The 16196-nt window shown below is 37.1% G+C and overlaps 1 protein-coding gene across 3 annotated transcripts in view; it reads right to left on the reverse strand.

Annotated features, from left to right (window-relative positions):
- Positions 1 to 168: 168 nt before the first annotated feature.
- The window catches only part of SPoCk (secretory pathway calcium atpase), a 63922-nt gene continuing 47894 nt past the window's right edge, over positions 169 to 16196 (reverse strand). For all 3 annotated transcript variants that reach the window (XM_074090731.1, XM_074090730.1, XM_074090732.1), the window contains exons 12-17: positions 14565 to 14750; positions 12883 to 13009; positions 11720 to 11889; positions 11361 to 11524; positions 10451 to 10688; positions 169 to 8763 (exon numbers count right to left, since the gene is read on the reverse strand). In XM_074090731.1, the coding sequence (XP_073946832.1) occupies positions 8627 to 8763; positions 10451 to 10688; positions 11361 to 11524; positions 11720 to 11889; positions 12883 to 13009; positions 14565 to 14750 (1022 nt within the window). In that variant the 3' untranslated portion in view covers positions 169 to 8626. The remainder of the gene's footprint in view (positions 8764 to 10450; positions 10689 to 11360; positions 11525 to 11719; positions 11890 to 12882; positions 13010 to 14564; positions 14751 to 16196) is intronic.

A 16196-nucleotide genomic window follows, 5' to 3' on the forward strand; every position in this document is an offset into this window, starting at 1 on the left:
AGACAGTTTTTATTACGTGGTTTTTTTCCATGACATAATAGATAAAAGGGCCAATCAACTTTTTTTATTTTTTTACCGACACTACGCGACATTTTTCAAACAATTGCAGATTTTTGTAAATAAACATGTGTTTTCTGTAATTTTATAGATGGTGTACATGAATACATGCCATCCTACATAAGTTCAATCTATTAAACCGTGAAATATCTTGTTGGAAGTACGATTTTTTGGTAACGCCAGAGACAATTTTGGTAAAAATAGTTGATTGGCCCAAAAACCAATAATGGATATTTTCCGTTAACCCAAATTTTAAGAAACGGACCCTACTTTTTTAAATCTAATAACACTAATGTTCAGATAACTGATGATCATAAGTATCATAACAAGTAACATCACGTAACGTAAGTAAAATAAGTATCATCAGTTATCTAATTAGATCATAACTTCATGAATGGTGAGGTGAGCTGTATGGCATTGAATCCTTGTTGTCCATTATTGAGTACTACTGTATAGTACCTACTTAACACGTCCATGATTGGTGCTGTCACTCTATGACACTTTATTATACATAAAACATATAAAAACACGCATAGATTCGTCTCTGTATTTGTAAATATCCGAACAGTGACAAAGCTTCAAATGAGAAGGCCGTGAAGCTGCTCAAGTGTGTATTTTCCGTGTTACCCATACCGTTTACATTGCCACAAACAAGATGCATTGGTGTGCGTTGTCTCAGATTATACATACACTGGCTGACATCACTTTTAAGGTCACAGCTCATTAGAGCCACCCGGCACCCGACCAGCAACGCCTCGACTTTCGCATTTGAAATTACGAGAAATTTATACCTACATAATTTAATCCAAAAAGGGATACCTTGCAATTGCATAATAATACGCAATAAAAACTGTCAGTAAAGTTCCAAACTGTAAGTTTTCAAATGTTATTTATTATAGTAAATTGATACTTTGATTGTAATTTACCCATACAACCGTATGAGCTTCGCTCATACCCAACTAAATTCGTAAATTCGTTACCGCGGGAAATCTGATAGTATCCCGGATTCTATGTAATTCTAATATTATGTTGTCTTGTATTAAATTAATTGAAATTACAGTCAGTGACATATGTGGAACAAGTGTGAAAACGCCATCAGTTTAAAAGACTCTTACAAACTGACCAGGCGTCAAAGATTGTAACAGCTATAGGCCGCTAAAAGTGATATAATGTACAGTGTTGCATATATTTTTAAATGGGTTGAAACTATTTATCAGAGCAATAGATGTGAGAAAATTAAAAAGTCCTCTCGTGTAGTACAATGAATGAACAGTCCATACATAATTAAAACTAAGATATAGTTTAAAAATGTGTAGAGGGGCTATTAAGAGTGTAGACCTTTTTTAATATTTTCTTCTATGATAAATATCCTTGCTTCTCTTTTCTTCTCGCATCTAAAGCTCTATGTCGGAGTGAAAGATCCAATGACAAATATTAACTAACTACTTAGATGTATTCTTAACAGTACCGAAGATATGACTCTGCATCACATACGACGTATTTTACTATATGAACATAAATACTTAACAAGTAACAGTTTGATACAGACAATTATATGATTGATCTTAAAAGAAACACAGCGGCGGCCATTTTTTATGCCACTTTTTTTATTTGTAAGTGTAGATTGATTTGATATTTAATTTTTAGAAGATGAAAAACAATGGTACCTAATTGATACAATACTGTGTACCTATTTTGTCAACGGGTCGGTATTGTAGCTTTTTTACCCGACTGCACGAAAGAGGGTTATTTTTAATCTTGAAAAAGTTATACACAATCTGACTTACTGGACTATCTCAAAATACATGCCGCTCATAGCAAATTATCAATTGAATAACTACTTAGATTAAACAACATGCACACTCCAGCACCATACTTAGACCACTGTGAACCGACATAACTATAATATAAACCAAATGGTCAAAAGAATTATAGTTTATATCAAACTCCTGAATTTTTTTAGACTTATGTGCCACATACGGGACATGACGAAACAACCCCTTACGTTTATGTAGGTACTACATATGGAACATTCTTTGTCATGCATGGTAGCATTTTAAGGTCACTACTTTTTTCATGACTCATATTTTTGACGTTAAATTAATGTTGAAATATGGCAATAATATTAATGCAATTTACGTCCTTTTATGCTCATCTGATGCTCTCCTTTCTTTTTTCTGATAGGTCGTAATGACTGCGTAGGGGGTAGTCTTGTTATAATAAAAAAATAAACGATTCAATTCACATTTCTACATTGGGAGTGATCCGACTAGTTTCGATCTTATCGAAAGACCTTTATCAAGATTAGTCCATCCACTATGGAGAACGCACACTGGAGTCTCTCGGGCCGCACGGAGCGTGCGCGCAGGCTGAGTTGAGTGGGATCGCACGCAGTGAGGGGATAGTGGTGTATTATGTAAACGATGCTACTGATTTAGTATGTAGTGTAGAATCGCTGGCAATAGACGACGGCAAGCACAAGGCCTTGTATTGTGTACTGGAAACTCTTTCCTTGCGATAAGTTTTTAAGATGAACCGTTTAATTTTTGATTATTAGTTATCTAAACCCCGATTTAGACATTAGGTTTTTTTGACTTACAACCCTGTATTTTTTTAAGATTATTTTAATTATGGTCGACAAATTTCTTTATACATAGGTCGATGTCCAAAGTATACCACGTCAAAGGTTTTCATACATTTTGTATCAAAAATTCCGCAGAAAAACTTTACAGGGCTGTTCAGTAAAACAAACTCGACCACCCACAGAAATATTTCATATTAGTTTTAAAACACCTTCTATAACATGTCTCATGAGAGTTTAAATAAAACTATAGCCTTTTCATGTCGAAAAATATGGAATTTAGATCATTAACAGTTCAATTTGATCTATCACACCATCAAAACAATATAAAACTGCTAATCTACGTGTATTCTAAACTAAAACCAAGTGATTTTAGAATTTTTTGAAAGCTCTCATTGATATGACTGAACGAATGACAACTTCCATTCATTCACTTAGGAAACAGTACATTCATTATTCGTTCTCACTAAATAGATAATGGTCCACATTTTAACTAGCATCAAGTGGGGCAAATGCGGTGAGAAGGGCTATTGTGTCTTTAATCTTTAACTACCTGCGCTCTATTGGTTTAGCTATTATAAATAGTCCTTTAGAAGCGCTGTGTGACGATCTATCGATGCGATTAGTCACTTCTAGAGGTCTCAAGGCGGGTAGTTACTAAGCATAAAGGCTAAGCTTAGAGTTCACTGTTCGTTTTTGGAATTGACCCCATAACATTCTGGTAAGTTTTCATGTTTATCCTGTAGCTTTTGATCCCACTTTCTCTTCCCACTTTCTTTCTTTGTCTGATAGTATCTTGGACTACCCCTATTTGACTAATAAATCGCCACATTTCTTTGACATAACTAAAAGACGCGATTATTCCTTCTGCCGCATTTACCCCAAGTGAAAATACAAAAGAAATGCAATATTTACACACAAATCAAGAGGCTGGAAACACATATTATCCCTCTCTCACGCTATAAATGATAATAAAGACAGCAACACCTTAATATTCACGTGTTTAACTCGTATCTATTACTAACAAGAAATCACATAGTACTTTAAGCACTTTTCTAGACATTTATAATTGTGCCTAGATTATTTTATGGTATTATACAATAGTTAAACTAGCTGAGAAATTAACTAATTAAAGAATTATATCTATAGCGGAAATTTAAACAACCGGCATTAATTTTAGGTCAATGTCAGAAATTTTCGCTACAGGTATAATATATATTTAATTTTAACAGATATTTTTGAATCCAAATAGAAAAATCCAAATTATCTATGTAATAAATAAATGTTTACGTTGAATGCGATTTTTCCCAGCTGCCTAGTGTTTATTTATTTTTATTAGACAGAAACGTTTAAATACAAGTTCAATGGTTTTTAATAATTATTTAAGTATTATGCGACCTTATTATAGTTTAGTCAAAACTTTAGAACGAAAATTTTTCTGTTCTACAACTAGGTAGAATGGGTACAGTCAAGGGCAAAGATATCGACACGGCCAAAGTTGCAAAAATATGTATACACGGCCTTAACGTTAAGTGCATAAAGTCGTGTATACATATTTTTGTAACTCTGGTCGTGTCGATATCTTTGCCCTTAGCTGTAAGTACTTATGTACTCAATAGTGTATTATACAAAATGCATTGAAATTGAAGTCAACTTTTTAATGAAGATTAACTAAATTTTGATCAAATGAAGTAAGAATTTTAAAAAAATCTGTATTTCATAGTACTATAAATTTTATTACTAGTTTTCCAATAAATATATGTATATTTCGAAACACTACAAAAGATCATTATCAAGTTTTATAAAATCATGATAAAGACAAGTTATCCTTTATAATATCATTCTACTTTTTTTTGCTAAAATGTAGGCTAACAAACTTTAGGAATAAGAATAATCCTGACAAAACTTTGATTGAAAAAAAAAAATATTTTGCAAAGAAATATATTTATTTCATTTCAGTGTAATTTTACCCCTCAATCATAAACATTTGTAAGCTTCAATTTTACATACTTAACAGATTCGTAAATTTTATGAATAAGAGGGTTATCCTTTCCTCGAAAACTCCAGGCCGTCCGTATTCACCCGAAAAACATATTTCCTAAGACAGTAGAAATGCTACAGCAGTGTTGGATTACTATTGGTTCTACGATTCCCAGATTTCAATAGGAATTTACAATATTCTTATAAATAACTCAAAGACAATGTCATTAAAAGTGTTACAACACTAAATCAGTACAAAATGACATTAAAATAAAATGACTTAACCAATATATAAATCACAACATAAGTATTAGATTACGCTTAAAAGAAAATCTTAATAAAAATAAATAATTATCCATAATTCGACACGCATTCAAATACTGAGGCATTTAAAAAAAATCGTAGAAAAATAAATTAGTAACAACAAATAGGAAATTTATTATTATATTTCACTTAAAGAGCATTAAAATTGAACTAAAATGTTCATTGATATCGACCTACGAGTTCCGCTATACATAAAAAGTATCGGCTCAACTTTAATGACTTTACAAAATTAAATTAAACATAAAAACTAACATCCAAACTAACGACAGTCTAGTTCCATCATACTCACGAACAAAAGAGAGTTTCGATTGATAAAGACATTACCTTGAACTCATTCATCACAAAAACTGTGAGTGCTATCAATCTAAGTCCCAGATTATACGCCCGGCAATTTACGGCCGAATGCACACTATGACAATTCGTGTAATTACATTACATTAAGTCGTACATTCTAGGACACAATCACTCGGGTGTGCACTAACCGCTCCCAAAACAGTGATTATAGATTTAAATTCTCTCGGATACCTAACATTGAAGATCAATCAGGCCACTCTACCACAAACGTAATTGTGCTACAGTTCCACATAGTTGTTTTTTGTATGAGAAAATTAACAATTATGTCGATTGGCAGCACTTGTGTTTTTGTAATACAGGGGCCAGGTATGACTTAGAGTACACTCGTCATACAACAAACCGCTACATAACCTTTAAAATAATATCTACATCTCAGACCAAAGACAAGAAAAGCCGAATGATAAAAAAACAGGTACGTAAATATTTAAAGTCCGTATTTAGGCTTATACACCGTGTTCTTCTTGATTTCCGTTCACTTCGGCAGATCATATTCATTGTTAAAGGTTACAAATTGTAAAATGCACAAACTTGACGGGTAAAATTGACACGACACATAGGACTTTTGCTACATACGTATAATCGAAAACACTTTAGTAAAATGAACTAAAAGAATTACCTTGCTCACCCGCGACCTTACGATAGCTAAGCTTATGCAAAATATGCGTGTTCATGCAGTTTCTCCACCTCCACACTGAACACACACAAATGACACAAACCCATCTATCGCATCTTTTGCATAAGCTTAGCTATCGTAAGGTCGCGGGTGAGCAAGGAAATTCTTTTAGTTCATTGATATGGACCTCCGCAAAGTAACGCCTGATTCAATAAATTACTTTAGTAAAATTTCAAGAAATTAGATGAATTTGAAATCTAGAATGTATCAAAACTGGAGGTACATAAAATATATAATATTGGTCTTTAATTTTTACGATATTCTACAGGGGGTTCATCATATATGTATCTACACGAATAAGTCGCGGGCAAAATCTAGTTCCAAAGTTAGTTACATGCAGTCAAGTTCATAAACTTGTCAGCAAAAATTTTATCAAAAATATCCGAACACGCTTCTACACCGTTAACAATAGTCGTGTTCAGATAGTTTTGATCAAATTTTTGCTCACAAGTTTATGAACTCGACTGTACGTACCTACTACTTCTAACTCATTATAACCATGACAAGTTAGAGCAGATCAAAACTATGTACCATGTTGCTACTTTCAACTTGCACCTATTCTTCTCTTTGGTCTGAGATTCACAACATTAAAAATCATGAGGAATATCACAATTGACAACGGCTTTATTAATTTACGAGTCAAATAATGTGAAGGAATTACTATTCACTTTAGATTCAGTTTTGAAGCGTTGTCTCATTCACATTTAGTATGTACGAAGCAAGAAACTAAAAATCAGTTTGCAAATTGAGCTTTCATTGGGGCCAAAAGAACCTCTGTCGAACAGTTGGTGTGAGTCGTTTTCTCGCTTATCGCAGTCTCTTTCCTACTATACAAGCTAGAAAGGAACGAGCGTAGCGTCAAAGCGTCTAGCCATCAACTGTGCAGCTTTTAAAGCCAATTCCCGTTTCAAAGTGTGTTGGACTTCCTAGTTGCGATTTCTTCGCATAAAAAAATAATAAGTAGCATTTTGTACTTAATGCTAAAATTGAAATTTACACGTAAGACAGTTTCCAAATGTCTTGCGGAACTGGAAACAAACGATCGGTTTTCTTTTTCATTCTCATTTTAATCTTCAGAAAGAAAACCGACAAGTCCCGACCGACGTTAACATTCTAGTCGCACTGTACTAAATGTACTCGATTTGATCATCAATTTAACAAGGAAATATTACAGCAATTTTCTGCCGTCAGAGTGCAGCACTAAACAGTTTTTTGAGTATCTTAAATGCCATAATATCATAATATTTCAAATATTTTTTTTGGAAATATAGCTCTATCGTTACTGGCGATGAAAATATAAAGTTATTTTGTTACTAATCATGATTTCTATAGGTACTAATACGCTTTGGTCATGATCTGTCAGTGGGACAAAATAGAGCTGACACATAGGTAAAGAGAACTGACGTTGTCATAGAGGTTTGCGATAGTGTCGCCATCTGCGCAAAGCTTTGCCTAATATGCCCTATAATTGACATAAAACTATTTTTTTTTTATATTGACGTCGGTTCGTTTTGTTGCCTGTACCAGCTTGACATCCGCCCAAGATTTGAACTAAACAAACATGGCAAGTTAAATAAAAAGTTTGCAAAAATCGCAACTAGTGCTGCCCTTTTTTTTTATTAGACTAGTTGGCAAGTGAGTAAGTGGGTCTGTTAAAAGGTTTAACAGAGGTTCCAATTCTTACTACGGGTCTACACTAGCCGACGCGGTTTGCACGGAGTGGGTGGACGGCTATTGAACAATAGTATAAGCAGCGCTAACTGCGCGCGTCGCGTGCATAGGATTGTATGCACCCGCGCTCGCAGGCGTGCGCCCGGAAGTGCACCCGTGCCAGTTAGCGTAAGCCCTAATTATGCTCCCACACTGACCGTTATAAATGTTACATAAAGTTATAAAACACGATAACATTGTCAAACATTTTATAACTTTTGTTACAACTTAGATTTTTCAAACGGTACATTGGTATAAAAATGTTATATAACACCGTATATTACATACACCATATGTTATCATGTTATATAACAGAGGTACCCAACCGGTTGATCTCGATTGACCGATCGATCGCGACTATTAGTCTAGTCGATCGTGGCAAGGCAAAAAAATATAAATACTGAACTATACTGTTTCATTTAAGATATCAAGAAGTATGTATAATAGGTAGATCGCACAGGGTTTCGTCAGTAAACAGTAGATCTTGGGTCTTATCAAGTTGGCCACCCCTGTTATATAACATTTTAAGTATATAACGTGATAACATTTATTACAATTTATTATACAATGTTATAAAACAAATGCTTCATAACGTTTTGTAACAGCCAATGTGGGAGCACCAAAGCCCACTGAAACGAGCATTTCCGCTTATTACTGATGCAGCATAACCTTCGTCTCATCATCCCTAAGCGGATCAGCAATCCAGCCGCTGAAACCATCATCCCTATCGAAACTAGCCGCCCTATACAGATCCATAGCATATTCATTGTCGCTACGTGACAAAAAAACGTCCGAAACACGTAGAAACTGCACCGAATTCGACAACGCCACACTCGTACTACCGCCTATCTTAGAACTACCAGCAGCGCTGTCGCGAGGAACGTCGCCGTCCGCTCCGTTACCCGTTCCATCGCTACCCGAACTTACTGGTCTTTCAGGTCCTCGTGTCATACGAAGTCCAGGGCGTCGTGAGCCTTGCTCGAGAACTTCCCAAAAGAACGTTTCTTGATCGTGCGCTCGATTAGTTTCTTTATTTCGCTCACGACGAACACGCTTGACGTTAGGCAGACCAAGAAGATTATGTCTGCAAGGAAATGTTGGTATTTTAGTTTAAAAACCGGTTAAGTGTGAGTCGGACTCGCGCACGAAGGGTTCCGTACCATCTATACAACATTCATTAGACAGCAGCAAAAAACGGCAAAAAAAAATAACGTTTGCTGTATATGACCCGCCCCCCCCCCATAAATACATATTTTATTCTGTTCTAGTATTTGTTGTTATAGCGGCCACAGTAATACATAATCTTTGAAAATTCCAACTGTATAACTATCACGGTTCATGAGATTCAGCCTGGTGACTAGTCCGTTTTAACCCTTTGGGTACGGAACCCTAACAAATACAATGGACGCTACCTATTTTGGCACTGAAGTTCAATCCAAGGCCCTTCGTATTATCACCAGCATTAATATCTGCCGCAGCGGAGCGTGCAAAAATATCTGGCACGTCCTTCCGGCCCTTGAAATAGAGTCGTATCAGATATTTATGCACGCTTGGTGTGTCAGATTTTGGTGCTGGTGACTGTACACAAGGCTACGTAAATCTTCAATACCTGACAATTTTGGTCTCTAAGCGTCCACAATACAAATTCATAGAGGTTAGTACACGGGCACGCATCGTCGGCATTCTCTATGAATTTGTATTGATGTTAGCTTGACATCTGGAATAACACATACACTTTCTATCCCGATATTCCCACGGGACCAATCCCGTTTATCCCTAGATAAAATCTCAAAATAACAACTTTTGGCCATGGGCACAGTCATGAAATTTGGGATGGTTGTATTTAATGCAACGTCAATGAAAACCACGATGTGAGTTTCGGGGATCCCCAGGGGAATTCTGTACAATCCCGGATCTCAATTGGCATTGATCACTTTTTTGCAATGTGTTCTAATTCCAAAACCATTTCGAGGTTTATTAAATAATTTTATCACATTTTAGCAAAAAAAATACTAAATGATCGTGTGCATATTTGCAAAATAACGTTTGACCTTTGTTCGACCTTCATCGTAAATAAACGTTATGTAACTAAACTTGACTGACAAATCCCTCAACGAATGCGCAAGACAGGCCTCAGCAAGGGATAAATGGCGCACGGTAGTGAAGCGCTACCGAGCGTCTCGCGTGACCACGACTGCTCTGCCAAGAGTAAGCGACTGAGAAGAGAGAGAGAACTAAACCGCCTAATCCTAACACTGACAGGTGACAGATGACACTACTTTTTTTTAATAATTGTGACGGGCAAAGATAAACATAGCTTTTAACGCCATGGCAACTATGATTAGCTATTGTATGTATGTATGTATGTAAACTCTTTATTGTACAAAAGAAAATTAACAAAATACAACTGACAAACTTTAAGATCTTGTACAAAGGCGGACTTATCCATTTAAGGGATCTCTACCAGTCAACCTTTGAGTGGATGAGAGGAGAGGAGCAATACGTTAGGGTCCGACAAAGGGTGAGGCGAGGGTGGTATTTAACCTTTTATGAAAAAAAGAAAATATAGAAAATAAACATTGTTTTTTTTTAGACCAATGGCAATTTAACTGCTGAATCTATTTATTTACGCGGGTAAACACTAGTCCAGTGACGTCAACAACAATCATAAACACGTCGGTAGCGTTCGGAAGCAGTCGCGTGTTCAGTATTTTCACTATACGAACGGAATATCCATTACATCTGTACTGTACAATTAATTTAAAACATACCATGGCCAGTGAGAGCCTCAGTCAAGAACACCCGTTGCAGCGGCGGAAAGTACACCACCAGCATCTGGCCCACCAGACTCAGGGTGACAGCGACCAAGAACATCTTGTTCGAGAACAGTCCCACTTGGAAGACAGACTTGGTCTGCGACCGGCAAGACAGCGCGTTGAACATGTCGAATAGCACGAAGCACGTGAACGTCATTGTGGTGTCGCGGGGGGTTATCTTGTTGTCCGACATCTGTGGGAGAATGTGTGTGGTTAGCTTAGACGTGTATTATAATCTGTACATAATACTTCATTTATTTTAGTTCATTTTGGCATTACAAAAAGGGTAAACAATCTTGATGAGTTTAAAAAAGCTTGTAAAAATAACATCATTTATGGAACCAAAATAATCTTATGAAACAAAATGACTATAATGTTCTTGTTCTCGCATAGGAACTTTCGGATTCTGCCCAGTGTTCTTAACCCACTTTCAGCCATTATCTGCTGGTCGTCGTGTCTAGCGACCATCTACGCGAATGACCTCCCTGTTGAAGAACCCAGAGCGTGCCGGCGATGATGATGACGGCAGAAAGCAAGCCACTAGTATCTGTATCCATCTATTGGTGGCCGTATCTTGCCACTTTTGACCGTTACCTAGTGACTAGCAACCGTATCCGAACTCTAGTTGTCGTATCTACGCAACTGACCTCCCTATTGAAGACCCAGAGCGCACGGGAGATGATACGGCACGACGTGTCCCGCGGCCGCTGACGGACCACCGCGTGGTCTACTGGTTTCACGCCCAGTGCTTGTTATAGTCTATAGTAGCTGTATCCATTCACTGGTGGCCGTATCTTTCCTCTTTTGACCATTATCTGACTAGTAGCCGTATCCAGCATCTAGCGGCCGTATCTACGCTACTAACCTCCCTGTTGAAGACCCAGAGCGTGCCAGCAATGATGATGGCGGCAGAAAGCAGCACGTTGACTAGAAGCGCGCGAGAGATGATGCGGCGCGACGTGTCCCGCGGCCGCCGACGGACCACCTCGTGGTCTACTGGCTCCACGCCTAAAGACTGAGCTGGGGGACCTGGAAGAAAAATATAAATAAACAGGCAAATCCAAGCCAGGCAGGCGCTGTGTCAATCCAATATATTAAAGTGTAAACAAACCGACTGCATCAAAATTCTTGCATAAACTAACAATTAAAATTTCGTTGAGCAAGTGTATTGCCTAAAAAAAAACCGTATATTCTACACATTATGTATCCTTTTCTATTACATACCATCCATAATGATGTTGATCCACAATATCTGCATAGCGTTGAGCGGGTTAGGTATGCCCATGAGCGTAGCGAGAGCGATAAGCGACAGCGCTGCGATCGACGTCGACAGTTGGAAGCGGACGAAGTTGCGGATGTTGTAGAATATGCATTTGCCCTCCTCTATCGCCGCACTGGAAGGAAACAATCACAAATAGAGGCAATCAGGTGGAACGCTTACTGTATTCAAGTAATTTATTACAGAAGGCTGTGTTTCCGCCAGAGATGTGCGAGGGTGTGTTGCGAGGAATGTCAAAGTCAAAATATCTTTATTCAATTTAGGCTAAAACAAGCACTTATGAATGACAAAAAAAACTACCACCGGTTCGGAAAATCCTCTGTTGAGAAGAATCCGGCAAGAAACTCAACGAGGTATACATTTTTTTAAACAGATTTACAATATTATTAAATGATATGTATACATCACTTATAGTATTTAACATAACTTTATCTTTAACACAGTAGGTTCGCTATTTGAAGGGATCGCTAATGCGGATTGGAATTATTTCCAAATATCCCTGTCCATGATATAATCATTAACTTTATAATACGCCTTAGATATTAATGACTTCTTGACAATAGATCTGAATTTTGTATCCTTTTCATTTGTAATATTTTTGGAATTTAGGAATTTGGAATGTGTTTTCATGCACCAATAGAAACGCTTCATTTACACATATGATTGGTTCATCAAAAACACAGTCCTCGCACACCTCTGGTCGAAACAAGTGAAACCAAGTCTAATTTTTTTTCTGAAAAATGTTAATCAAAGTCGAAATATCTTTCTTCTTCTCTTTTAAAATATGGCTTTTCTGTCCTAATTAATAGGACAATTTCGCCAGTGTCAAAGTAAACTCTCTTTGAGAGGGACGTTGTACGGTGATTGTAGTTTTTGCAACTTGATAGTAAAATTCCAGAAACCACGTGGAGACAACTTGCGCATTAAAAAATGTGAGACACGAGAGCAATATAGAATTTTGTGATCACCTTTAAACACTATCAAAATTATACTTCAACTAGCCAAAGAAACAGAAATAGCAAAATTAGATATTGTCTACATCCGCCATGTTCGAATCGCCACGTTCATGCTATAATATCGAATCCGAAATATCTTTATAATCACTGACATGATGGTGGCGAAGTCACTGTCAACGAGGATCATGTCAGCAGCCTCCTTGCAGACGTCAGTGCCGTTGCCCATGGCGATGCCGATGTCTGCCCGTTTCAGCGCCACGCCGTCATTCACGCCGTCACCTGATGATAAAATAAATAAATAAATATCACGGGACAATTCACACCAATTGACCTAGTCCCAAAGTAAGCTTAGCAAAGCTTGAGTTATGGGTACTAAGCAACGAATAAATATAATTATATAGACAGATACATACTTATATACATAGTAAACACCCAAGACCCGAGAACAAACATTCGTATTTTTCATACAAATATCTGCCCCGACACGGGAATCGAACCAGGGACCTCAAGCTTCGTAGTCTGGTTCTCTAACCACTAGGCCATCTGATCGTCTAAATAGGATACCTCTAAACTGAACAATATGATTTTGGAACATATTTGTATGTTTTTTTTTATAATGCATTGCTTTTAGATGCAGCAGCCTTTACGCGATAAATACCGCAGTTTTCTGCAGAAAATATAACTTCTGAACCTTTTTTTTGCCATGGAGGAAGAATCACAGAAACTGTTTTTGACATTTCACACCAAATAGTTTTAAAAACGTGTAAAAATATTTGATTTTCCTTAATAAAAATGCCTATTTATATACATTTCATAACTCAAATCACTCCTTTCGTCGTTTCTACATCATTGGTAGTGTACGACACAGCGAACAGAATTTTCTGAAAAAACTGAAAACAGTAGATTTTTTTCATAAATTTTTCAAGGCGTCCTACGACCATAGAAACCATATTTCAGCAATTTAAAAAAAAGTGATTTGATTAGTTCTCTGCTTCTACCTTATAAAGGGTTAAGAGATAGAGCCATGTGACAGACGGACGGACAGGCAGACAGCGGGTCTCAGTAATAGGGTCATTTTGGTACCCTTGGGTACGGAACCCCAAAAAAAGATAAAAAAAAATCACAACCTGCGTTAAACTACAGTGTATTCATTTCTACTCGCGATTCTGACCAAACTACTTTCAGGGTTTTAGTTAATTAATTAAACCTTGTGTAGCTGCCGAAACCCAGGCTGCTGAAGTAGAGGGTTTTCTAGCGATGCTTGAATAAAACTTCGATAAAGATTCGACTGTAAGTATAATTACAGAGGTAGCTGGTGTACATAGGAAAGTGCCTAAAAAATGTGTGTCTTTTGACGGTTACATAGCTTTATATTCTAGTACATGCGAAGCTGTGATTGGTCAAAATATTTAACGTCATGCCCTCTGTAGTGCGTTTCGATTTTACTTTACACCTTAGTAATGTTATGTGTAAATTTAAAACATGAATGATAAAATAAAAACAGTTCCGTTTGCAACACCTTGTACACTGCGTATATAGAAACTCCCCCCCCCCTTTTTTTAAAAGACAGACCCAAGCCCTCCTATACTTATACATACGATTCACGAGGCCAACTCTATTGTGCACCCTGCGATAGAGTTTTCAAGACTAAGTTCGGTCTGGCGAGCCATATTAGAGCGCACGCTAGAAAATGAGTGTTTTTTTTTCTTTGTTATTTTATTATAGCTGTTTTTGCAAAATTTTAAACAATGGATATATTTAGTCAGGGTCGCCGTCATCGAAACCGATGTGGAGGACTATATATATATATATATATAGAAACTAAATGAGTCACCAGTCATCCCGACGATGTTCCCGAGCCGCTGCAGCGACTTGACGATGGCCAGCTTGTGTTTCGGCGTGACGCGGTAGAACACGCTGACGGAGTCAATGACGCGGTCTAGTTCGTCGTCGGCCATCGAGTCCAGCTGGTCGCCGGAGAGGGACTGCGAGTGGAGCACGTCCAGACCGACCATTTGGGCTGCAATTAATAAAAAATAGTAGATTGTACAACAAGAGCATAAAACGGGCCATTTTACCCGAGGCGTTCATATAGCCAACCGAGCCGGTACGGCGAGGGTGGATAGACACGTCGAGGGGAAAATGGGTTTAATGCTCGAGTTTAAAACTCTGCTTTTCACTTCGATGGCGAGGAAATGAAATAGCAACAGTGGAATCAATGATTCACTTTCTATGTACCTTTTATTTTTTATGCATTATTATAATAATTCCATTATTTTAATTTTACTGATTTATTATGATTGATTTGATTGATTATTAGTATTATATAAATTAAAAAATATATAGAATCTTTTTTGTTTGTGGCTGTTGACACCTGATTACCTTGGTCTTGAGTTGGTATTAGACGAAGATTTTATTTTATGCACTAGAGCATAAAAAGTCATTTTATGTCGCCTTGATACAGCATAAACACGAACTTTACGAGCATGAGAAGTGAAAAAATACATTATGAACCGTATTTTGAAGACATCTTTGAGCAGCGAAACTATTATTTACATATCTGTTATGGTATCCTAATGCCTCGTGGAATATTGGTGCAATGTTGTGCCGTCAAAATGCAGCACTAGCACAAACCGTAAACAGGGTTTGAATGTCTTAAATGTAATTCAATTAAATTTTTAAAAGCTTTTATTTAGTTTCACCTGGACCGTTGTCTGTCTGTAATCAAATCTTGCAAGTTAAACTCGACCAACTTCCAGTAGTTGGATTAACTTGAAATTTGGTACACTTGTGTAAATTGCGTGACAATACCAATAATCTGGTAGTAACATCCTGGTAGTCCGGTCAGGATCGTCTCCACAGGATGGAACTCCTCAGCGGTTAATGGCATCGACTTGAAATTTGGTATGCAAATGTAATTAGGGCGACAATATAAGTACAGTCAGCAAAAAAAACTTTTATTAAAAATGATTTTTTTACCAATAACTTCGACAGTTATGATATTATTTTGTCATGATCCGTCACGGCGACAAACTATAAAGAGAACTGACGTTGTCACGGCGGTTTGTTTACGGTTTGTGCTAATGTCGACCCCTGCATAGAACTTCGCGTAATTATTCCCTACTAGATGAAAACCCGGCTTCGCTCGGGTAAAATGTACCTACTCATAATAATGTTTGAAAAAAAAAATTGCCAGTGTAAAGACTGTCGTACGTACTTATCGAAAAATTTGACGTATATTCCCAGCCTTAATATTATCACAAACACTTTCACAGCTAACCTACGTATCGGTATTTCACCAGTAGATAGTTCCCTAAATCTTATTTGCCCAAATAATTATAACGAAATTAGACCAAAAGGGCCCATATACGGTACGATTCGTCTGTACGATCGATCTGATGAAAATCGACGAATCGTACCGTGTGTGGGACCCTTAAGAGGTCACAATGGAGAACGAAATGCAAAC

The sequence above is a fragment of the Choristoneura fumiferana genome, chromosome 8, assembly GCF_025370935.1.
Source record: "Choristoneura fumiferana chromosome 8, NRCan_CFum_1, whole genome shotgun sequence".
Lineage (NCBI taxonomy): Eukaryota > Metazoa > Arthropoda > Insecta > Lepidoptera > Tortricidae > Choristoneura > Choristoneura fumiferana.